Source organism: Pteronotus mesoamericanus, unplaced genomic scaffold, assembly GCF_021234165.1.
Source record: "Pteronotus mesoamericanus isolate MK-2021 breed Mesoamerican mustached bat unplaced genomic scaffold, CSHL_Meso_final contig_179, whole genome shotgun sequence".
Lineage (NCBI taxonomy): Eukaryota > Metazoa > Chordata > Mammalia > Chiroptera > Mormoopidae > Pteronotus > Pteronotus mesoamericanus.
In genome coordinates this window covers 4,165,421-4,190,762 of record NW_026555075.1, presented here as the reverse complement: position 1 = coordinate 4,190,762, position 25,342 = coordinate 4,165,421, and the positions used below count along the sequence as shown (strand labels likewise).

Below are 25,342 nucleotides of genomic sequence, written 5' to 3'. Positions count from 1 at the left end.
GTCAGAGCCTTGGTGTTTAGGAAAAGGCTGGTGGTTGCTATGGAACTGTTCATAGTGATTGCTGCCTATCCCTCAATTCCTCATACTCTCAATCTCCAATATAAAATCACTTAGACTTGGGCTCTAGGGCAGTAAACAAACTTTCCAGCAAGAATTAACTGAGCTTGGGCATTAGTGTCTTAATGTAGGAAATGACTTTCAGGATAACCTTTACTAACACCAGCAGCTTGGCTATGTCAAAGGAGCTTCTAGTTTCCTGATAGTGGACTGAAATGCATGAGGTTCAAACCTTGATCTTTTGGTTGAACAGTGCCAAAAGCAGAAACATTTTGGACTTTCATCATGCAATAAATGTGAAAAATCTTTACTTTGTGCAGAGCTGGCCTTAGTGTGGGTGTTTTATTTTCACATATATAAAGAAATTCAGCCATAAACTAGATTCCTAAGTGGAAAGAGGAAAATATTCCTGTTGAAATATTTATGCCTATATATTTTAAAAATAAAATCTTGTAGAAAAGTGACATCTTTACTGTATTTCTGTGAGATGTGTGATACATGTAATAGAAGCTTCTTACTCCTGAATTATATTTCTAAGATATGGATCTCAGTGCTTATTAATGTATAACCAATCTTTGGGGGAAAACTAATCCAGTCCTTGAGCTCCAGGCACATAAAATTAGAAACAGGTTATTGGATGGGTGGGGAGAAGACACAGCTAATGTGGGGACTTTGCAGCCTCTCACCAGAATGCAAATAATTCAACAACAACACAGAACAAATGGCTTCCATTTTCACGACTGCTCCTCTCTGTAATCCCGACAGTATGTGCTTTCCACCAATTACCTGGCCTAATTCTCTGTTTATGGCTTAGGATTTTAATGCTTCAGGTGTGGAACATAGAATAAATACATGTCAGTAAAACCTATAAAGATCCCTGAGTGTAGTTTTTCACTACACAACGTAAGCATTTTTGAAAAAGAAACATATACATTACATTAGCCTTGGACCCTCCAATTCCATGGCAGCAAGAAGTAATAACAACTTTGTAAAAGTTAAACAGGCATGCTTAGGGCCATGAGTGAAATTAAGTCTTCTACCAAATGTATGACAAAGGTTTATCTGTGTGAATCCACTGAATGTACAGTTCGATACATTCATGTTTACAGGGCTACCTAAGGTATTATAAGGTCTGGCACCAAACTGTACAATTGCAGATGGGTACATCAAATTCATCAAGCAGCAGCAATAAATCCAGATGCTTTCCAGAGCTGGCAAGGTGATGTCAAGAAAGTTAAACTTGAAGAATGAGACTTAGATTTCTAAATGAGGTCAGGGAAAAGAGAAAGCAGAGTTAATAAGGGAAATCAAGACTGAAAGAATTACCATTACAGCTACATTTTGAGGAGAATTTACAAATCAGTTCTTTCTGCTTTTTCTAAAGTTGTTCTGCCAAAAAAGTGACACTCTTATATACTTTTTATTTTTGGTTTATTTAGTCTTTTTTAACACAGCCATTGTTAGTTCAGTGATCTAATATTTGGGATACATTATTGCAAAATAAGGACATAGCTGAATAGGTTATGCCATTAACATATTTGTTAAACTTCTCTCTTTTATAAGACAAAGCAGTTTGCTAATACTGTCTTGGATTAGCTATATTAATAAGGTTACTTATAGTGAGAGGTAAAAACTAAAGGTAAGAATTTGCTCTCTGCTACCTGTCTTTAAAGTATAGTTTGATAGTTTTTTCCAAACATATGTATTCTGTAATTAAAAATAAAGCAATATTTTAGTATGTTATGCAGTAGTAAAAATTACCCTCTCTAAATATATGTGCACATATATATAAATACTAGCATGTTTTAATAAGAAACATGTTAAAATTATGTGAAGTTAACATATAAATATGACCTGGACTGAAATTACCATTATGTATAAAAAAAAGAAAAACAGAAGGCTTCCCTTCCAAAATCTTTGATTTTAATATCTTTTAAACCAACATTATATTTGGAATGTAAAAGTTATTTCAAATTTGAAAAATATATTAAAGAATAGTATGATCCAAAGTCCTAGAAAAGGCAGTATGTATTAATTTTAAAGATTTATGTTCATTCCAATGTTAAAGAGACAACGTCCTTTTGCGCTTCCTAAGTATTTGTAATGCCTTTTATTTTTTAAGAAAAAGTGAAGCTTTAACAAAGTAAAATGTTTTTATATTATTTGAAAGTGTTAGAATATAAAATTATTGTGAAAATATAATATTATTCCAGGACATCTGAACTTCAGTATTTTTCTAAAAAGTGATATACTTGAACTAATATTGTAAATATTCTACTTTTAAGCATATATTTTTTCTCTGTCTTCATTTTCTTTGGCATTCTTTCTTTCCTGTTTCTCTTATTTTCCCACATCTCTTTCTTAGTTTTCTTTTTCTAATAGTCTATATTTTCTACATATCTTACTTCATTAGCTAAAAATTATAATCTTTCAACTTTTACTTCATTTTCAATAAAACAATGGTTTCTACTAAGTGAACTTTCTTATCTACCTTTTTAAAGTGTTTTCTTTTTAAAATAGAAAGCAGTTACACCTTTAGCTTAAATACACATGTATATTGAATATCACACACTTGAAAAATAACAGTTAGATTCACAGAGTTCTGTGGAATTTCAATATATTACTGGTACAATATTCAGCAAGCTTTATGGAATGACAAAAAATTAATCATATTTCATGACTAGTATCTCAAATAGCCTCTGGTTTTTCTGATTGAGCCACACTGAGCCGTGTTTTTCAACTGCTCCATTTTTTTTCTGAGCAGTCTTGGGAAAATTCTACAGAAATAGAACCTAAGAGCAAATTAGAAGTGGAGCCCTTGACAGGCAGCCTTCATAGTAAACCTCGGTTACAGGTGTGCGGCTGCTGACCGTAAAGGATTACTGCCCGGACAATGACGCAGCAGTGATGGGTAGTGCCGGAGATGGGCAGCAGTTTGTGCTAGGTGCTGGTGTGCCACCTAACTGAAGTCACAGGCTGGGCCCAGAGGGCTGTGCCATTTAGGCTGTCTGGTCCACCTGGAGCACAGGTGGCTGCGATGGCTCCTCGTCTGACAGCTCTGCCCCTCTGGAGGTTAGCGCGTAGCCTCCCTCATAGCGCGCCTGCCGTGCCTGGTGCAGGGCCACTGACTCCTCTTCGTCTTCCACAATAGTCAAGTCCACGTTGCTGTCCATGCCAGAGTTACTCCCCCTCGAGGCTGCCCTCCCAGCATCCCCCTCGGCCCCCTTCCCTTCCACCAGGACATTGGTGAGGGATGCTTGGGAAAGGCCTTCTGCGAATGAGCTATCCTCGTGGTCATTCGGCACCTGGTCATTGCTAGGCATGTCTTCTGACTTGGTTTCATTTTCTGCAGCGTTTTCCCCGTCTCGGACTTTCTTTCGACCAAAAGTGAGGGGAGAGACCTTGAAGGGGGAGCTTTTCCCTGAGGATATTTTCTGGTGATTGGAAATGAGAGATTTCTTAATCTTCTCTCTCCTCTCTACAGATACAATTTTTGTCCCCAGCTGGTTCATCTTTTTCTCTATGTTCTGGCGAGAAAAGGCTTTCTTGAGGCTATCCACTTTCCGGAGGCCGGATCTTTTAATTTTCTCTGCTCTACTTTCTTCCATAGCTTCCTCTGCACTGTCTTCCAGGGCCTCCCCATCATGGGGCAAATCATCATCCGATGAGAGGTCCACTGTGTGCAAGGTTTCCTCCAGAGGCTTGTTTTCATCAGCAAGTTCCTCCTTCCCTTCCGCTGGGCTGGAAACGGGCTCTTTCACAAACACACTGGCAGGGATCTCATTTTCTTCCTGAAGGGATGGACAAGGTAGAGTTCATGTTAATAACACACTTCACAAATTCCTGAACTGCTGTAATCATTGTATGTATTTGGGCTTGATAGTAACCAAATGTTTGTGGCCTCAGTTTTCGAGAACCTGAAGAGTTAATTCTAAATTGGTCACGGCTTTCCCCCTAGGCTAGATAAGGCCAAAGGCTCCCTGTGGAGAAGATTATGAGGGTTTCTGGCAAGGGCTCTATCAGTGACTTGCAGAGGGGGAAGTGGGCTGTGGCTCAGATAGACCAGGAAGCTGCCTAGATAAAGGGGCTAAAGTAAGTTACTGTGAACCTTTCTCCCACCCGGCTCCGTTCCAGCCAATATCCCACTGACAAAGGGCCTGGAGGTCAGGGTGGAAGATAAGAGATGGGGGCAGGGGAGCACACCAGGAAGTCCTCAAGTGTCAGATACCATATAAAGCCTTGATCAGGTTTCCTCCCCAACCAGAAGTCAGACCTAAAGATACGGTCAACCTTGGTATCTGTTCAAAAGTACACACTAATTTTTCTGAAGGTATAATTTTAGAGTAAGAGAAGCAGGGGCCAGCCTTACTGGGGACCTACGCACAAAGCCTTGTGGTTTAGTGTATCCTTTGTGGGCATTAATAAGGGGAGGTGGCATACTGGAGTTACCATTTTTAGAGTAGTAAAGGAGAAGTGTGAGGCCAAGTGCTGCTTATTAAGTCTCTCTTGTTAAACAGGACTTCCTGGGGCAAGACTAATTCAGCCCCCACCTACAGTTAGGAGTGAGGAGAGAACTCGAGGATCTCCTGCGACTCACTATTCCCCACACACCTCTTTCCCCAGCATTTAGGCACACAGGCAAAGATCTGCCCCTTGCCATGTCTCAGAATGCAAGGGAAACGGTTCTCCAGTGTTGCTAAGGGGGGAGATTTGAATTTAGACAGACTTGGATCATGCAGCACAAAAAGCCCTTTGCTTTTCGTATTTTTCTTGGAATATGGGAAAATGAGAGCCAGCCTGCAAGGTGCTTTCACACTGCCGTGGAAAGAAACGTCACAGTAGAAAGGACATGTGACAGGAAGCTCGAGTCCTGGTCCTTGCCGTACTGCTCAAAGGCTGTGTGACTTTCAGCAAAAACCTGAATCTCCTTGGGTCTCAGGTTCCTCCAGACAAGAACAAGAGGACAGGACCTAGATTAGCCCCTCTCAAACAGAACTCCCACTGACACGAGGCGTTCTGCAAGAAGGCCAAGGCGGGCGGGGCTCCAGAGCTCATACCACACCTGGCCTTCAACCACAGCTGTGATGTTACCTGATTATATTGTGGACTGCCCAGTAAACTTCCAGTTTGAAAAATAACTAGATTTAGTGAATGTAAAAGTCTATCTGGGATCTAAATTTCATGGACAGTTCATGTGAATGGTAAGAATTCCCTTCTCATTTTGCAATTTTAATTGATGGAAAAATTGGGGTTATACGTGGAAAACATGCTCTGAGAGTGAGCCTGTATATTTTTTAAACTTTTTGCTACAAAGACTAAATGAATAAAGTTTTGATATGGAGAAATTTAAAAATCCCTCTCCTTATTACCACTGAATGATGTAACTGTAATACTCTCTGAAAAAGTACAGTCCTGTGTCTCCCCCTTACACACACATATGTACTCTTACCAGAGCCCTTCAATAAACCAGTTAGAAACAAAGGATAAAGTCTTGGGTAGAGGTAAAAAGCAGAACACCTGGTTAAACAGAATCCTTGGGTAGACTGAAGAAATCACAGATTACATTTTCCAAAGCTCTCTCCACACCCTCCCGTTATGAATGCCAAAAATTATGAGGAATGCTGTATACAAAACAAAGCTAAAAATTTAAAGGGGGATGGCATTCCCACAAGTCATTGATGACATGACTTTCACAGAGCACAATGCTCCCATGTTTCAAGTCTCAGCTCGCCTCTGTTTCATTGGCATATACTCCCCATGAAGGTGGAATTTTTGTTTCTTGTTCATTGTTACGCCCCAGTGACTAGAATAGCTCCTGGGAGCTCAATAGCTATTTGTGGAATGAGTGTGTGGGGTAAGGTGGCTTTCTAAGACAGCCCTGAAGGGAGCTGAGTGGAGACTGACCCCCATTGGTCAGGCTTGAAGACTGCAAAAGAGTGGGCCTGGCTCTGTGTCTACAAGGAAGTTTGCTGACTGTTGCTGCCGCCTGGGAAGGAGCAGAACCTAAGGTATCAGGAGTGCAATGGTTTCCATTTCTAAGGAGGGATTTAATTCTCAGAGGGTGAGTGTGGCGGTAGGAAGGGCACACTGCAGAAATAGCTAGGGCTTTGATAACCCAGAAGGAAAATTACTTGTCGGGTTTGACAAGAGGGTTGGAGTGGTTTGAGAGAAGTTGCTTATAGGGAAGGAAGAAACCCAGAGCTCAGTGAAGTGTTACTAAAAGTCCTCCATGAAAAGGGCAGAAATTCAGGTGGGAAACTGAAAAAGTCTTGGTTACAAGAGATGTGCATTTGCATAGTATAATCTCTCAGGGTAATCAAAGGATTACCCTGATAACTTTATTTTCTTCAACATCAACAAAAGGTAGACTTATTAACTTTACTTCTAAAATAATTAAACTAATAATTTTACAGTTTTTTCTTCAGTGTAAATTTTATTACTAAAAAAAGCATGGTCACTGTTGAGTCTTAGATTCCTATCTCTCTTATTATGTATCCTTTGAGGACGTTTTGTGGTAAGTGCGTGGTCGTGTGAGTAAGCTGTGATCTGTGGTATATACACACTGCATATATGAGGGCAGTTAAGGGATAGTGGGAAATCCAACTGAACTCTTTAGTACAATGCCAGGGAAATTTATACAAGTGCTCTTTGATGCCAACTATGTAAATAAACCCAGCAGGAACAGACATAATCCAGAATGATCTGGATATATCTTTATGCAACTGGAAACAAGTGAGATAGGTCTTCTTGGCTAACTGCTATGCATCTGCTGTCATTTTAATTACTCAAGCAGCATTTTCTGCTCTGTCTACTGGATAGTGTTTATTTTGTGACTTCTGTGGCATCCACTCTGAAGGTGAGCCCATCCTTTCTAATGCAGGAATTTGTAATGTCCAAGCACATGTAGGTCTTCTCTCTCCATAATGCTTGTTTAGAAGCAGAAAAATACTGACACTCTTCAAAATCTCTTTAGTAAAATGTATGCATGACATTCAACTATGAAGTGACTGTTAGGAGGTTGGAAATTCAACTTGAACTTCGACTGGATCCTCTGTAATTGCACAGTTCCCCAGGTGCCCAGGCTCACCTGCACACACACTTTCCCCTACCTGCACGCTCGATAGCTCCCCTACCTATAGGTGAGGTTACACTTCTGCCTCCTGTCATAATGTTTTTGATCTGCTTTCTCTGAAGATTCCAAGATTGTTGTCTTTTTCCAAGGGGAAGGATGAAATACACATCTTCAATTCTGTCACTGCTTACTTATGTCACTCATGTATCTACTAGGGGTGGCGACTCCTTACCATGGCTTTAATAATCCCTTGTGGGTTGCACGGTTTTCTGGGGTAGTTTTACCCAGCAGAAGCCCCCAGCAGCAGCTGACTATTTGCCCTACAGATTTATTTTCAAAAAGATACCCAGGCACCACTGATGCAGCTGCTCCTGGCTCTGACCTTTCACAAGGTCCCTTAGGAATTTTTCAGAGGAAGGGAGAATTAAACAGAACTCTTCAAACATATATGAATGACACACTTGCAAGAGAAAAAGAATAGGAAAAACTCTTGAGAAGTGGCATTTCCCCTTCCATGTTAGCTTGTTTGCTGTTATGTTAATGCTACTGAACTAATAATTCCAATTGTATTGTGTGTGTGTGTGTGTATGTGTGTGTGTGTGTGTGCGCGTGTACACACACACACAGACACACACACACACACAGAAACTTGCCAACATACTGGGTGCTTTTTGGGTTGGAGCTCTTGGAAGCCAATGTTTGCACATATATTCAGATACGTGCTCTTTAAGAGAGAAGGAGACTAGTCTAGCCCACAGTAACTCATCTAATGCTTGAATAAGGAGGGACAAGCCAGCAGTTTGCTCTCCTGTCACTAACTTATTACCCCTGTTGTTAGAAGAAAATAACAAAAGCTGTCATATTCCCACAGGGATGTGGTGGCCTCTTGGAGGGGAATGAGGACCATAAATTTATGTTCATGAAATGTTTTATCCAATAATCTCTAAATACTAGTTATTAAAATGGAACTATGCCCACCTGACATTCTGATTTATGGGTCTCTTTTACACATTGATGGCTTTCTCCGATTTGTGTTTCTGAGGTATAGATTGCCAAGTGGATAAAGCCATTGATTAGAACGGCACCCCTAAGGCAGCTGTCGGTGGAATCAGCAAGTCATAAGAATAAAATGCATTAGTTATAATCCCTGAGCAGTCTTTCACATTCTGGAGGATTTAAAAGTTTCATTATTTTTCAGTGTTATCAAGGGTTCAATTCTTTTTTAAGATCACACTGGTTAGGTGTTCTTTGTTATACACCAAAAAAAAAAAAAAAAAAAAAAAAGAAAGGAAAAAACCTCACAAAACAAAATCACACTGAATTATTTAAAAGCTGATATAGAAAATCCAGTAAACATGAACTTTGCCCTAGTGGGATTATAGTATTTGTTTTTACTCATTTCACAATTCAACTCCATAATTTCTATTGTTAATAAAATGAAACCTTGCTAGTCACTTTGTTTCTCAAGGCCTCTTCTTCTCTCATATAAAAAATAAGGTTAAACTAAATGATTATTAAGGTGCTTTCCAGCTCTAAAATATTTGATTCTGTGATATTAACCTAAATACCATGAAACATAGTTAACAAATTACAGAAGCAATCCCATAGCATACTAATACCAAACATGTTTTGTTTTATGCAAGAATCAAAACTATGAGTACTGAGCTGCATTTGAGAACACTTTTCATTCAAGTCAAACAAATATAGATTACAAAACAACAGAAGGGGTAACATTTACTTAGAAAGGCTCCATCTGAGAGTTTAGGTTTTTAATATATGAGAGGAAAGGAATGATTCTTTTGAAGGAACACCAACAATAACCTTCACTTAAAGTGCCTGAGGGAATGCTGACATTCAATAAGTGTAAATAATAACAATAAGAACTAGTATTTTGTTTATCTCATAAACTGAAGGGCACTGGATAAACAGCATATTGAAACCAATAACCCATTATGGGAACATTAATCAATGTGATATAAACATTGTGAATTGTCATATTAAGGTTTTTTTAATTATTATTATCTATGTCTTCATTTCTTGTAGTATGAATTAATTTAGCAGTTTTCAGAGCAGTGGCTTTGGATAGAGAAAGTACAGTCTTTTTAAAAAAATCAATTTTAAAAAATAATCTGAAGATGTTACCCTTTTAGCACCTTCCTAAAATTCCAATCTCATAGAAGGAACCCAAAAGATGAATATTTGAACACATTTAAAGACTTGATTCTCCATGAGTGTATCCACAGCAAATATCTAACCTCTACTCTTTTCACCCAATTTCACAATTTTATATGGATGGAAGTGTAAGCTGTCCATGAGTACTCTCATTTTCTTTTCTGGATTTGAAATCATTCTCAAACTGCTTTTTCAAACAATCATTACTAGAACCTTAAGAGAATATAAGGGCATCACACCCTCAGGCAGGGCCAGTTACCTATGAAATTCTAGTCTCTTCAATCAACAGAGAAAAGTTCCTCTTAACTGTAAATTCACTGGCTTTCCATACAAATTCTATTTTTAGTAAAAATAGCCATCCTTACGGGTAAAGAATTAGCCTTATTACTCTTTAGCATTTGCTTTTGGATCAGTAACCCCTCTGAATCTATTTCATTTACACTGGGCTCCTGTCACAGTATTTTAAATTTGAACATTGATCTTAAGTTATTATAAAAAAATGGAGAAAGGAAAGCTGCTAAGTTTAACAAGGATTTGACAATTTAGTTTATCGCTTAAGGTGGAAAGAATTTTCTCCAGGTTTAGGTACTACTGGTTATAATTTGAAGTAATTGCTAAGGTATGAGAGGCTTAACAGCTACAACAATGTAAATTCAGCAGATTTAAATAAATAAATGTCATGATTTAAACAGGATAAAGAACAAAGTTTGGAATTTTAGAAGATGCAAATATGAAAGTATCTAGATTCAACCAACCAACTAACCAACCATCTAGTGCCTATAGATTTTGGAGGATATAACAGGACCTAACAAATTAGAAACAATCTTCTAAACACTACAGTACTAAATATGCTCAATTTGGGTGACGGATTTTCTTTCCTCACTCCTTTTATTTTCACATTAACTTCTTTGTCTTAGGCTAGAAAACCAGCAGATTGAGTATGGGAAAATACTAGCCTAATGTTTAAGTGGACTGAAAGTGACAAACATGACTTAAAGATGTGGTACATTATCTGCCCTTCTCAGTCTCTGAAGGCCTAGGAACATCAACTCTCTGCTACGCTGTAAAGACGGTACTGCTACCAAAAGGGTCTATTTAGGGAAGGCTCTTTGGGTGGTGTCTTTTGCTTTCATGGATTGGTGGTGACATAATACTGACTTCAACATGGTACTTGTCATACAATATATGGTAGGGAGTGGGGGTGTGTAAGTGTGTGTGGGTGTGTGTGTGTGTGTGTAAGTTTTAATAAGTCCCAAATGAAAAATCATAAACATAGCGGTTTTAAGATCTTGGGGAGGGTGGGGTCCATTTTGACTCAAAAGGCATATATCTAACTAAGCAAAAGTGTAGCCTCCTCTCTCTGCAAAACATTTCAAATCCACCCAGGGAGAGTTTCTTTCTATTCCTTGAGTTCTTACACCATGCCAATCACTAACCATTTTAAATATGTTATTTCACTTACTGTATTTTGCCATTATAATGAGTACTTTTTTTGCCCTAATTTTTGAGGGCAAAATAGGGATGCACATTATACATGGGTATAATGGTTACCTACAATGGGTATATGAATGGGTATAATAATCCCATGTATAAGGCACAAAAACATGGATTACACACAGCAAAATACAATATTCCTCACCCTAGGAGAGAGCTATGAGGGAGGAAGCATAACTGTTTTAAGAACTTGCTCTTTGGAATCAATTAAATGTGAGTTGAAACCACAGCTTCATCTCTTGCTTACTAAATAACTTTAGACAAGATATAAACATCTCCACATCCTCATCTGTAAATTGGGGGAAAATGAGATATTGCACATAAAAATGTTTAGTAAAGTAATCAGGGCTTATTAAGAGCATAAAAGTTTTTTGTTCTTTTTAATACTCTCAGCGTACAGATGAGGAAAAAGAAGCTTGGAGAAGCTATAAAATGTGCACACCGTTGGCAAGTGGTGAAATTAGGATTTGAACCAGGGTCTGATGACAAAATGTATCTTCACAACTCCTATACTAAACCACTCTCTAACACAAGTTATTATTTTATCCACTGGCATAATTACTACCCTATAAACCCTCACTTTAACAAGATCAAGAGAAAGAGCAACCTTTCCACTGAGGAACTGCACTTGCATCTGTTTCTTCAAAATAACCATCATGTAGCGCCATGAGAGTTGAGATTTCTAAAATCCTTTAGGCTAACAAAGGATCTTACATAGCTTCAGAAAGGTCCAATTCCTTGCCTCCTAAACTGCTCTTTTAAAAAATAAGTGTGCTTGGGGGCTGGCTGCTAAGAGGCCCAGAAGGGAGCCTAAATGCATTGCCTTGGCTTCTCTTAGCTTCCTTTCCACCTTGGTCTTGGGCACCCGTTTCACCTTTCTTTCACTGAGCCGGAGAATTTCTTCCATTTCTGGCTGCAATTTCATACCTGTCAATCCAACATGACAGAACTGGAGACCATGGCAGGACTCCAGGCGCAGTGTGTGTCTTAAGTGCCCCAGCAATTCTTTTTTTAAATGTCAGATTTATAATTCTTTTGCATTTTTCGTCACATATCTTCTCCATCCACCCCCTCGACATCTACAGGACACATGTAGCAAATCAAAACATAAACTGATCCAGACAAATTGCGATTTTCCTCTACTAGATAAATACTTGGTATGTTTTTTTTTTTTCCTCCTTAACTGAGGACTAGGACAGGGATAATCTCTTTGATGCACACTGGAAGAAGGGAAATTTCCTTTGATGACAGATTTAAACAGGTCTGTACATGTTTAGTTTTGTTTGGAGATCAGTATTTAATTTAGAAATGCCTTGAGAGCTAAGATTTCTAATATCTTTTAGGCTAATAAAGTAAGGATCTTATATGGCTTAGGAAAAGCATAGTTACCGTATCTCTTCAGTTCATCTGGTACATGAAAAGCTACTCCATTTGCATTAAAAGCTAAAAATTTTCTGGGCTGCAAAAAGCCTGCAAGGTATAGGAGGACATCAGCTGCCTAAAGCTTTACAGCAGTCAAGTGCAATTTGGGGAGGACAAAAAAGCAGCCAGATGAGTCTTTCCTTTTACGGGGGAAGGAGGCTTAGGTTCTAACTTGGCTGAGCAGATTCATTTAGAGAAAGAAGGCTCCCTTGGTTTAAATCCCAATTTCTAAATCTCTCTTGGGAAATGAAGGCTCTTCTTGTGTGCCTTTCACAATCAAACAGTTGGTTATAGCCTCTCCCCTCCATGGCTCTGAAATCCTCTCCTATTCACATGGTCACAGCAAGACAGCCCTGGGGCAGGGACGGACGGCAATTGCTTCCTGGGCTCTGTGCTGGCGGCGTTCCATGAGGCGGAAGGGCTTCCAGCATTAGGCAGGGCTGCCCTTGGATTCACAAATGCCCACCGCTTGGCAGAACAACAGCCCCACGCAATCTCCCTGTCCCCAGATAGCCTCTTGGTACATTAATTGCATCATTGATGCATTAAAAAGAAATTAAGTGGCCTTTTTATTCTAAGGTAACCATCTGAAGCAGAAAATATTCAAGACCAGCCTTTGTAGCTATAACTGATAACACTGCTTTTATTTTACTTTGCAGGTGTGGTCTCTGAGCAATGAGAAGCATATCTGGTGTGTTCGTAAAGAGTTATGCTCTATATTTTTAATGCATCACTTGCTAGAAAAGACCTCAACAAGATTGCTTTGGCCGAAAGAGTCTTAAAAGGAAGAGGCTAGTTCAACTCTAATGGAATTAGCCTTCAATACTTAGTTCATCCCCAAAACATTGGTAATCTTTGGACAAAGGGATACTTAAAACGGCTGTGAGTTTAACTTTTTGATTTAGAAAACAAGAAACCAACAAAAACCTCACATGATTACCTCATCTGCACAAAGAATTAATAAACAGCCACTGAATTAATTTGTCCTGTCCAGCTAACAGCTGCAGTAAGAGCCCCACGTTCATAAAGCACAGAGACAAATGAATTTGACTAGGGTGTGTGCACCTGCTCACCTTCCCAACCTGGGCTGGGTACATCCAGGTGCTCCCTGACAAATGAGCCAGGCCTACTAACCTCTAGGACATAGGCCTTGAGTTTAGGCTACAGTGACCTGAGAAATTCCCACCCGTGTGTGCAGACTTCACATTTGCCTGCTGAAAGCTGACAGGGACAATGTCTGCGTGTTTTATCCCTGACAGGCAGGACAGACGAACAAATGGTTGTGAGAGCCAGGTCAACTGAGATCACGAACGTTGCAGAGTCCCAGCTGGGTGGGAGGAGCAGGGGTCACTGACCTGGAAGATGAGCACTTTGAAATGGTTGCGCCTGAGGAGCTGGGCGTGGTTGCTCTCCAGCCGCTTCACCTGCGCGCACTGGCTGTCCAGGCGCTCCTTGACGGCCCGCGTGTGAGCGCTGACCTTGCGGGACTTGTCCAGCAGCTTGCTCACCGTGTTACTGGTGGAGGCCTGGTACTTGGAGAGCTTGGTGAGATCGTTCTGGATGCCCTTCACGGAGCCCTCCAGGTTGATCTGTCGCTGCTCCATTTTGTGCTGGTTCTCCTGCACTGCATCCATCATCTTCACCAGCTTGTCCAGGAGTGTGAGCACTGTGACGGCGTTCACCTGCGAGTTGTCTCGGATGGACTCCTCCGTGCTCCCCAGGTTCACACTGGGGCTGGGCGTGGAGGAGGGCACCGGGCTGGGGCTGGTCGGCTTCTCCTGCCGCAGGTCAGAATTCGGGTGCTGGGCCTTTTCGGCTTGGGCAGCGTCCTCCTCCATGGCTGCACAGGTGGGAACGTGTGCTCTTCTTGCTCCGGTGATAAGGACGGGGTCGAGGAGTGCAGAGCAAGGCGGGCTGGTTTGAGCTCAGAGCACCGCTCTCCAGGACTGGCAGGGGTTCAGACAGGCAACAACTGGCTACACTGATCTGGGGAACTGCATTCCAGCTGCTTTTAAAAGCCCTACTCCACCCAGTGGGAGGCGAAGGTTACAGAACTGGGAACCACTCAGGGTTCAGAAGTATGCACACACTTCCTGACCGCGTCCTCCTCGGCACAGAGCACTTTCCTGCAGGTTTAGCTTTTCTTTCCTACTCCTCTTCCCTTTTAAAAATAAGTTCAATGCCATATTTCAATCATGATTTCATCTAGGGGCGGAGAAAAACATGCTAACTTGGCCCAGTTCCACAGCCTCCAATTGGCTAAAGCCTGTAAACTTTTCTGGCTGCTATGCTACAGATGCAACAAAACACCCATTTCTCTACCCACCCCCCCACTCCTGAATACAAGTTATTCTAATAGAAAGTATTGTTTGCATTTGCCCTAGAACTGACTGATGAGCTGCAGAACAGCCTGGTGTCCTATGAGGAGGGGCCGAGTTTAAAGGGTACTTGAAGGGAAGCTTGTATTGTTAGTTTTTAATTTCTGAAGGAATGGAAGTAAGCCTGATACTGACAAAGAGAACTGCCCGGCTCTTCTTATTACCCTTGGAATTGGGGATGCAAGATAAGCCCAAAGAAACTGAACTTCAGGGATGTTAAAACATGTAACATTGTTTTGGACTGTTATCATGTAATAGATGGAAAATTTTTGAATGACCACTTTAAAAAAATACATACTTCTTTTTGAGAAGTGAAATTGAAGGAGGAAACCCCACCTCCCCCAGTAAATAAATAAAGTCTGGTCTTTTTAAGCGATTATCATGCTTACTTGTTTTAACTAATTTTTAATCCCTGCTGAGAGATTTTTCTCAGATGCCCATCTCTGCAAGGCATTTATTGACACGTGCCCAGAGCTGTGACTGTCAGGCAGGTTGAGTTGGAGTTTCTGAAGTGCTTCTAATGTTTGACATTTCCAAATTCCTGTTCAGTGAAGTGGCACACCTGTTCTCCAATGTGGCCCTCCTAAGCTGAGCCCTTGGGATGTGGGGCTTATTTCCTAAAACGACTTTACATGCTTGAATTGGTTTTAAATGTATTCAGCCTTCGAAAGTGTTTTCAGCAGGAAGTTTGTAATAGGCCTTCTATGAACAATTTTGAGAAGCACAAATGCCAGCTCATATTGGATCAGGGGTTGATGATGGAAAAGTGCTATTCTTCAATGGCAAAATCTACATGTAAGCCAATCAAACAGTGGGTCATTTGTTGTCACATTTATCAAATTTATGAGTTTCCATGACCCATTCAGTTCTATGATGAACTATTCAGAAGATACCAATACAGCATGATCTAAGACCCTGCCTTCAGTGAGTGTACCTGCTGGTTAGGGAGGTGAATTAAAGATATCTGCAGAGGCCACCAGTGATTTTCTTAGGTATTGTTAACCCCCCAAACCCACTTAAAGTGAATCTTTTAAATTTTAAAAGTAGAAACGCAAAAAGTAAAAAGATTCACTTTTTGCTTCTTGCGAAAGAATCTTTTCACTTTTTGTGTTCTTACTTTTGGAAATTTATCATTAAAAATGTAAGAGAATTGTTAAAATTAATTTACCTTACATTTACCACATTTTAGGTGGTCAATGATATGTTAAATATTAGAACAAAGGATGAATCAAGTGCTGACTGAGAAGCATAATTTTCTAACAAAATTATATGGTATCATGATACAATATCCTTTTACATTTGACTTCTGTGGGCAAAGCATAAAAAGGGTCATTATTGCAAAAATACTGGAAGGATTCATCAGTTTCCCAAGAGTCTTTCTTAAATTTTGACATTCACATCATTCCCTTTTGAAGCAGTTATTGTGCCATCATCTATGTGGATTTTTTCTTCTTTAAATGTTAACTATTCCAGCTGCAGATTCTCATTTGTCAGAGGAGTTGCCCATGATTCAAGGGCTTTTCTAACATTACCTTCATCAACTTGATGAAGGTAATGTGATTTTTTACATATTTTGGAAGATTTGCAATTTTAATCAGTTTGCCCCGATTTTATGGTGATTTGCACTGATTTTGCATTGCATCATTGGATATTTTATGATCCTTTAGACGAGTAGAGACCTTAATGACATGGGGTCCATGTAGGAAAAAGACACAGGCTAATTATTAAATAGTAAGAAAGATTTGCAAGTGGGCTTATTTTTAAAAATTAATTTTCAGTAACATAAGTAGCGTCTCATAAATAGTCATCTATTGCTGTGTAACAAACCAGCCTGAAACTCCGAGGCTGAAAAACAACAACAATCGTGAGTTTTATTTACTCCTGTTTGTGTGATTGGCTAGGCAGGGCTCAGCTGGAATGGGTCGTCTCTGCCAGGTGTGCTCACTCAGCTGTAATGGAATCCAAGATGGTCTTAAACACATGATTGGCTCTTCAGTTGGCACCACTAGAATGTGGGATATCTGTCTTGGTCTTTCAGCCTCCAGATATGCTCCTTCTGATCTCTCTGGTAGGGAAGCCAAACTTCTTTACATTGTGCCTCAGGGAGACCAGGGAGTGAAAGCAAAAGCTTCAGGATTTTGTAAGGTCGGAACTCTCCTCTTGTCATTTCCACCACATACAGTTGTTTCAAGCAGGTCACAGACCAAGCTCAGATTCAAGGGGACAGAACATAGACCCCATATTTTCATGGGAGGAGCAGCCAAGTCACATGATAACGGGAAAACAGCATGGGGGAGATTGTTGTAGCCATCTTTGAAAATAATCTACCTCAACATAAATACATTTTTCTTTCAAAATGCTATTATGGACAAAGCTGAAGTTCCTTTCAATCACGATTTTCTTCCTTCCTTCCTTCCTTCCTTCCTTCCTTCCTTCCTTCCTTCCTTCCTTCCTTCCTTCCTTCCTTCCTTCCTTCCTTCCCTTCCTTCCTTCCCTCCCTCTCTCCCTCCCTCCCTCCCTCCCTCCTTCCCTTCTGGGTAGAGTGAACTTTATTGATGGTGCATGACGAAGTAGGGCTCCCTTAAGCGCCTCCCTTCTTCAGGGGGTCTGGGGTAGAAAATGCGGAGGTCAGGAGATTCTCATTGTGTTGGGGGACTGATTTGGGGCAAGGACTCCCCAGCAGCTGAGGGCTTCTCTTCTCCTTGGGGCTGGTGGTCCAGGGGGCACTTATTCCTTGGAGGCCATGTGGACCCTAAGGTCCACCACCCTGTTGCTATAGTCAAATTCATTGTCATACCAGGAAGTAAACTTAACAAAGTGGTCATTGAGGGCAATGCCAGCCCCAGCATCAAAGGTGGAGGAGTGGGTGTCACCATTAAGTTTGCAGGAGACACCTGGTCTTCATTATAGCCCAGCATGCCCTTGAGGGGGCGCTCTGATGCCTGCTTCACTACCTTCTTGATGTCACTGTATTTGGTAGCTTTTGCCAGGTGGCAGGTCAGATCCATAACTGACACATTGGGGGTGGGGACATGGAAGGCCATGCCAGCGTGCTTCCCATTCAGCTCGGAGATGACCTTGCCCACAGCCTCGGCAGTGCCAGTAGAAGCAGGGAGGGTGTTCTGGGCGGCCCCTCGGCCATCACGCCACAGCTTCCCAGAGGGGCCATCCACGGACTTCTGGGTGGCAGTGATGGCGTGGACTGTGGTCATGAGTCCCTCCATGATGCCAAAGTTGTCATGGATGCCCTTAGCCAGGGAGGCCAAGCAGTTGGTGGTGCAGGAGGCATTGCTGACAATCTTCAGGGAGTTATCATCTTGGCATGGTTCACACCCATCACAAACATGGGGACATCCACAGAAGTGGCAGAGATGGTGACCCCCTGAGCTTCACTCTTCATGTGAACCCCAGCCTTCTCCAAGGTATTGAAGACACCAGTGGGCTCCACAACATATTCAGCACCAGCATCGCCCCATTTCATGGTGATGGAATCTCGCTCCTGGAAGATGGAGATGGGCTTTCTGTTGATGACAAGCTTCCCGTTCTCAGCCTTGACTGTGCCTTTCAACTTGCCATGAATAGAATCATACTGGAGCATGTAGAACACGTAGTTGAGGTCAATGAAGGGGTCATTGATGGTGACAATATTTATTGATGGTGACCATGATGGTGCAACACTTTGCTTAGCCTCGGTGACCAGGCACCCAATACAGAAAAATCCATTCACTCTGACCTTCACTATCTGTCTCAGGGCTGCGGCCAGCACTGCACAGGAAGACGTGGCTGCCTGTGGAAGAGGAGGAGCAAAGAGCTTCGCCATTTTCCTCCCATTCCTCCTCACCTCTTGTCAGAATAACCATTTTTATGCATTCGAAGTCTATCCTTAAGAAATTATATTTATAAATTATCAATTCATTAGTGAATAGTCATGTTGTCATGTCATTTGCTTTGTTGCACAACTTTATAACCATGGGAACAACGAGGAACTATAAAATGGGAACCTGACCTGTATAAGCTGGTCTGAAACTAAGGAATATATTATGACACAAACTTAAGGGCGCCAAGAGGTTTATACTAGGAGAAAGCAAAGGCAATAAAAGAGAGCACTGCTGATGGGTTAGAATTTGAGGTGACTCAGCAGCCACACTTGCCATTTAGTTGATCTAAGTTAAGGTCTATTTCTGCCTGAGAGGAATGAAATTCAGCAATTTTTAAAATAAATTTTTGAAAAATTAAATATACTTATTATATATTATGATCTTATTTAGAAATTCGGTAGAGGGATTTAGACTTGATACACTGGCAGATAGGAGGCTTGCAGAGGCTTTTGACGTGGAAGTGATGAATTAGTGCAGCAATAAAATGTAGCAAGGGGTTTCTCAGTAGGTAATGTTTGTTGAGTGGCAAATAAGTGCTAAGCACTGGGGATGCAAAGATGAGTGACATATATCTGCTAACCTTTAAAAGCTCCCACCTGACTGGAACTAGGCAGACTGACAAATACTGGGCATAGATAGATATACAGATGTGGTGCTGGAGTCGGGTAACATGAGGGCTTTAACCACAAGGGTATGGCTAAGAGTCTGAATCCTCTATCTGATCACTAGCTGCCTACTGTTATCTCAGGTCTCTAAGTTATATAAACACAGAGGTCACTCCAGGAAAATGCCTACTTTTTTACTGGCTAGAGCATCTGTCTCAAACTTTATGTAGTTTCCTATTCTGGATTATTAACATGTTCCAAAGCTTGGCTAGCTCTTTAGCATAAGTTATAGACCAGAGGCAGCTCAATGGCTTCCTTGTTTTTATTTTTTCCACTTAAACCCATATGGGATTTCTGACACTCTAGGTGTTACTACTGTAGCAGTGATAGAAGACCTGGATCATGAGCCCACAGAAAAGAAAGCTCTTCTTCAAGCAGAAAAGAATAAGCTGGCTACTCCATATATCTTCCCTTTTGAGCTCCATATTAGAATTCAAAAAGCCTTTGAAAGATTGGAATGCCTCTTAAGCAGGAGGTTGTATGAATACATTAACCCCATGGAAAGAAAGAGGAATAATATAACAATTTTTTTTTTTTTTTTTTAGGGAAAGGAGACAGACAGAAAACAAAAGAAAAGGTGATGTCTACAGAAGAAAGAAGAATCTTTTCATCTTTAGATTCTTCTTAATGAAAATGCTACCATCTCTCATATACTTGTGAGGTTTCCCTGATGTTCCTAGCTTTTGGCTGTTGAGAGGCAAATCTCCTTGGATCTTTCATAATTCTGAATGTCTTCTGACCAGATACACTGAAAGTCTTTTGTCCTGGACTATCTTTTCAAGAAGGTTTTTATAGTGAACAACCTTGGAAAACAGAGATAGTAACAGAGAATGGAGAAGGAGCAGAGGGTAGGGATATATGATGTCTACTATAGTAAAGATAATGTTCTTTTTGGGGCAAAGTTTGGGCAGGTTGTTTGTAGCCTCTTATAAAAGACTGGTGTTTTCTAAACTTGATGTTCCTTAGATGTGATGCAAATCCATGGCATATGCACTGTTCACCTATACCCACCTGTGTTGAACATGGTGCTTTGTGGCGGTGGGCTGTAAGTAGTAAAGACTTTGTCTCTGAGCCAGGAGTCTTATACCTTCTGCTAGGAAACTGTGGCAGGTTAACTTCTTTGCTTGCATGTAGGGTAAAATGTCAGACCATGCACAGTTGCTGACACTGATCATTTTTAACCTACTCATAACATCTTGCATGATTGAAGTTCAGAGAATAAAGTTGAGAATATAAAAATGTGTTTAAAGACACAGGAACCAGAGGACTGACAAATTCAGGAATTTTAAATGGCACTTGCATCTGTATTTTTGTGGACTAAACCTTGCATGGAGATAGAATGTGTATAGGGAGATGATTTCTAGTGGTAATCATGCCTTGGCACAATAGAAATTTCTGCTACTAGGGCATGCTCACAGCTCAGTACTTGAGGACAAGCTTTTACATCAGAAGAGCAAGTCCCCTGCAGCCTGGTTAGGAAGGTCTTCAGTGGGTATATTAAAGCTTCAGTGGTTATAGCTTTTATTTTAGAGGCTGAGGAAAATTCCTATCAAAAGAAATAAAGTTCCATGTACATAATTCCTGCTTGGTAGTTTTGGGTTCGGTGAGTGGCATGGATATTTGCTACCCACATTTGTCATGCTTCTAAAAATGTATTCAGTTATATACTTATTGAATATTTATTGATCACCAATCATTTAAAAAGAATGTGCCCATTTCATGAATGCATTGAGTAAAATACATATGTCCTTGTCCTTCTAGACCTTAGTGAGCAAAGGAAGATATAGAGTCTGTGTTTTACATTGAGATTATGTTCCAGGAATGTGCAATGTGGTTGATTAAACATGGCTACAAATTATTTGCTACTCTTCCCACTGAGAGGTAGAATCTAATTCCCATGTTTTTTATACCTCAAATAGCTTTAGTGACTTGCTTGGCCAAATAGAATGTGCCAGACGTAACATGCTGAGACTTCTGAAGCAAGGACATGGGAAGGTTTATAATTTGCTCCTGGGTTTCATGCGATATTAACTCTGGAGGAGGCAGGTCCATGTAAAAAAAACTGACTATGTTGATACTGTCATGCTATGAGGAAGCCCAAGATAGCCACATGGAGAGGCTATGAAGAGAGAACAATACGTGGCTAGCCCCGGTTGTGTCTGACTAGCTGAGCACCTCCTTTCTCATTACCTGCCCCATGTGATGCCCTTGTGATTGTGAAGCAGAGAAGAGTCACCCTTGCTGTGCCTTGCCCTGATTTGTAATGCACAACACTGAATGTATAATAAAGTGATTTTTGTTTTATGTCACTATGTTTTGGGATGGTTTATCATGCAGTAATAGATAACTGTGAACATGTAGTTTGCAATGAAAATGTAGTTCTTCAAGAATTATTATTATGAACAGTTTAGGTTTGTTCCTAGAACTCCTGCACTCAATATTTTTTATATGTACTCTACCCCAAAACTTAATTCCCCCCAAAAATTACAAAGGGAATAAAAGATTTTGTATAATTGTTATTGCCCTAAGAAAAATTTAACTGTGAGATTGCTACCAAAAGCGGTGTGATAAGCATCAACTAAGATAAAATGAATTAGGCAGAAAGGAAGGTGGAGTTGAAGGATCATCTAACCACATCTGGCTTCAGTCTACACTGCAACCTGCAGTGGGCACAGATGAAAATGAGGTGCAGTTTGTAGAAGGCCAGAAGGTCCTGCTTTTTTCTTATCCTTTTCTGAGGTAATAGAGTTGAATTAAGTGTTCATTTTCACTAGAAATATTAATGAGAAAAAGCATGTGATTATATTATCCTAATCTCTTCCAACCAAAGTCTCCATATAACCTATAAGGAAATTATATATAAATGTGATAAAGTATAAATAATGTACAGTTTTGGCATAAAAGGTAGATTCCCCTTTGTTCCCCATGTATTGTCATTTAGGAAATGCCATGATTTTTTTTTTTAAATTTTCAAGGACTTCTCTGCCTCTTGGACTCCAATTTTCCCAGGTGTCATTTCCATCTTGCCCCAACGCCTTCCTAGTTGTGAACCCCAACCCTTGCTTTAAGCATCACAGAATCCATGCACACAGAGTATTCACTTCATGTAGTGAATATTAATGAAACTTTAGGGTCCCAGTCAGGAAGATTGCTCACATTTTTCTGGTTTTTCTCCTCCAACTTTCATGCCTTCAGTTTTCTTTTAACCTCCACTTCCTATTTAACGAAGGGACATTTTATTCTAATATAGGCTCACGTGTTTTATCCTTTACACCAAGGAGATAAGCTGTTATGGTAAAAGACAGATTCCTACCTCCCTAAAAAAGGAACAAAACTCTTGTTTCAGTAAGATGATGAAACTCTTTAACATCTCATTTTATTGTCAAAATGAGAGGCAGGGAGACAAGTTAGAATATTGTTCATTCATCATTTATTCATTCACTCATTCGATAAATATTACTGAGCAACAAGTAAGTGCTGGCAATATAGCAGAGAACAGGACATAAACACCCTGTTTGTGTGGAGCTTTTACTTTGAGGGGTGGGGGTAGAGACTGATGAAAATAAAAATACAATGTAATTTTAGACCATGATGAGTTACTATGAAGAAAAATAAAGCTGAATAATGGGTCAGAGACAAGGGTGTGATCGTAGATAGGGTGGTCACGGAAGTCCTCTTTGAAATAGGGCCATTTAAGCAGAGCTATGTTGCAGGAATCCAGGTGAGAGGAGAAGGCCTTCTTCTGTAGAAATACAGTGTGTTTAACACAGTGAGAGTTTTAGGTAGGCACATATATACCCCGCTGGAGACTTCCCTTCCGATCTCTCTTTAAGGTAAATGTGGATGTCTGAGTATTACTAAATTCTGTTCAATGGATATGAACAGAAATGATATGCGTCACTTTTGAATGCTGCCTTTTGGAGGATTAGGGGGTGCTCCTACTGACCACTAGCCCTCTTTTCCCCATATTTTCTCTAAAAGGTGACAAAGCTGACTTGGGTGCAGAAATGGAAACTATTGAAGATTGAAGATGGCAGCCCTTCCTCCTCTTCTCTCTTGCTTCCTCAGATCTCTCCCTCTCCTGTCCTCTTTTTGTTATTCTTTCTCATTGCTCCCGCCCCACGTGATTTAGCTTGCATAAAGAATAATAGTTAAAAACATGGACTCTCAAGACAAATTTCCCAGGTTCAAATCCCAGCAAGGTTGTATGACTGGATAGATTGCTTTTCCTTCCTAGGCTCAAGGTTCTTATTACAAAACATCCATAATAATAATTCTTATCTTGTTATTATTATAGGTTGTTATGAGGTTCAAATGAGTATATGTGAAAAGGTTTGGACCAGTAAAATAAATACATTAAATAAATAATAATTTATACTACAACTGTCTAGTTTAGCATCTTGGCTTTGAAGATGGAATTTAATTTTTTTCAAAAATATGTTCAGGTCTTGTGGTACCTATGCCATATTCAAAATTAATACTTCTTCTGCTATCCCTTTCTGACACTCTGTGGGACATCCAGAGGAAATAAGTGCGTGTGATTCAGTCTTTCTTACGAATAAACTAATAACTACTTTAAGTGAATTGCTACATGTTCAGACTTAGACCCTTAGACAATATGAAAAAATATAAACAAGGTCTTCATCCTGAAGAAGCTCAAAATCTTTTGGGAAAGGCGGGATTTACGCACAAGAAGCAATTAGAAGACAATACAAGGCAATACCTAATGAAGTTGTCCTTTTTCAGTCTCAGGAAACCCCTTATCCTCACAATGACCTTAGTTTTTTGCTTTTCTCATTACAGAGCCCGAAAGCAAACAGGAATCGAGGCAAAGAGATTTAAATTAGAAGAGTAATTTAGCAATAATGCTGTTCTTATAATACAGTGCTTTTCATGTATGTTGTCTCGAGATACTGCTAGTCCTTGAGAAACAATACTTGAAGGAAGTGGGCGGGAATTTGCTGTTTTGTTTCTCCCCCCCCCCCCCCCGCCGCCCCAAGACTATACTGCTGTTTGGAGAGGCTTAGGGCTCTGGACAGAACTGTGAGATGAGCACCTTCATTTGGCACTTCCTTCCTCAAAGAGTAGACTTCCTCAGTCTCCTCCTCCATTTCCCCTTCCTCTTCCTCTGCACCCTGCTGCTGTTTATTGAATCTTAAATCTCTCCTAGGAAGAAAATTCTAGATTCCTATAGTCACCTGTTTCAGAGTTTAATAAGCCTTTTTAAGTAGTTCATTTTGAGGTCTATTTTGTGAATTTGTTCCTTGAGGTATCATGGTGAATGAACACTAAGAATTTTATTCGCTATTTCAAACAAATAAAAAAGAATCGAGGACAACAACAAAAACTTCTTACTCTCTCTTGAAAGAAAGTTATATTAATTTGAAAGCTTTAAAGAAGAAAATTCCAAAACCATTTTGGTAACCAAGCCTGGTATTTGTCAGGAAGTTCTTCATAGATAATTTAAATCCTTATTATAGCAATATAAAACCATTTCCTCTCATTCTGTTCTGTTTTTGGAGTTAATGAACATCTACATAATGGATTTTTATTAATTACCTATTAATCATTTTTCTGTAATTTCTACATATTCATGTTAAAATTTAGGATCCCTATTGAGGCTGTATCTATATAGAACTCACTGAAATAAAATATTTTTATCAAACATATTTTGGCAATGCAACACATCTTGGCAATAAACATTTTTGTAGGCAAATAATGGTGGTAGCAAGAAGCACTTGCCTGGTTGTTTACACTTAGAAAGCAATTGAAATACCTTGAATTATTTCTGAATGTTAAAAATGTGCGATTCCAAATTCCTCTCCCTCTGGGCTCACATGCGTTGGCCTTGAAGAACTGTTGTCTTAGTTGAAGCTATGGCTCTGTTCCAATTGAAAAAAAATAAACAACTACTGAGTGAGCCAGAAACCCAGGTACTAAGCATAGGTGACAAGTGCTGAGGGAGTAAGGGTCTGGCTGGTTGTCCTCATGTGCATGACTGCTTTATTAAAACATATTCTGAGTGTCTCTTTCTGAAACAATTTTAGGCTGTTGCATAGACACAGTCATAATACCAGGCCTGAATAATGGCAAACATGATGGAATGTTTTATAATGCAAAGGAAACTTTGTGTCTTCAGGCTTTACTTTTCTCATTTGTAAAACTTGTCTACTTGATTTCTAAGGCCTTTTCTAGTGATAACAT

General features: G+C 40.1%; 1 protein-coding gene and 1 pseudogene across 1 annotated transcript; both read right to left on the bottom strand.

Annotated features, from left to right (window-relative positions):
- Positions 1 to 1,466: 1,466 nt before the first annotated feature.
- On the bottom strand, positions 1,467 to 14,239 carry CAVIN2 (caveolae associated protein 2). The gene is made up of 2 exons (XM_054566709.1): positions 13,573 to 14,239; positions 1,467 to 3,848 (listed from the first exon to the last, which is right to left on the bottom strand). The coding sequence occupies exons 1-2, from the start codon at positions 14,053 to 14,055 to the stop codon at positions 3,057 to 3,059; spliced, it is 1,275 nt and encodes a 424-aa protein (XP_054422684.1). The 5' UTR covers positions 14,056 to 14,239; the 3' UTR covers positions 1,467 to 3,056.
- Positions 14,240 to 17,322: 3,083 nt separating this feature from the next.
- LOC129065449 (glyceraldehyde-3-phosphate dehydrogenase-like) lies at positions 17,323 to 18,415 on the bottom strand (annotated as a pseudogene).
- Positions 18,416 to 25,342: the final 6,927 nt, after the last annotated feature.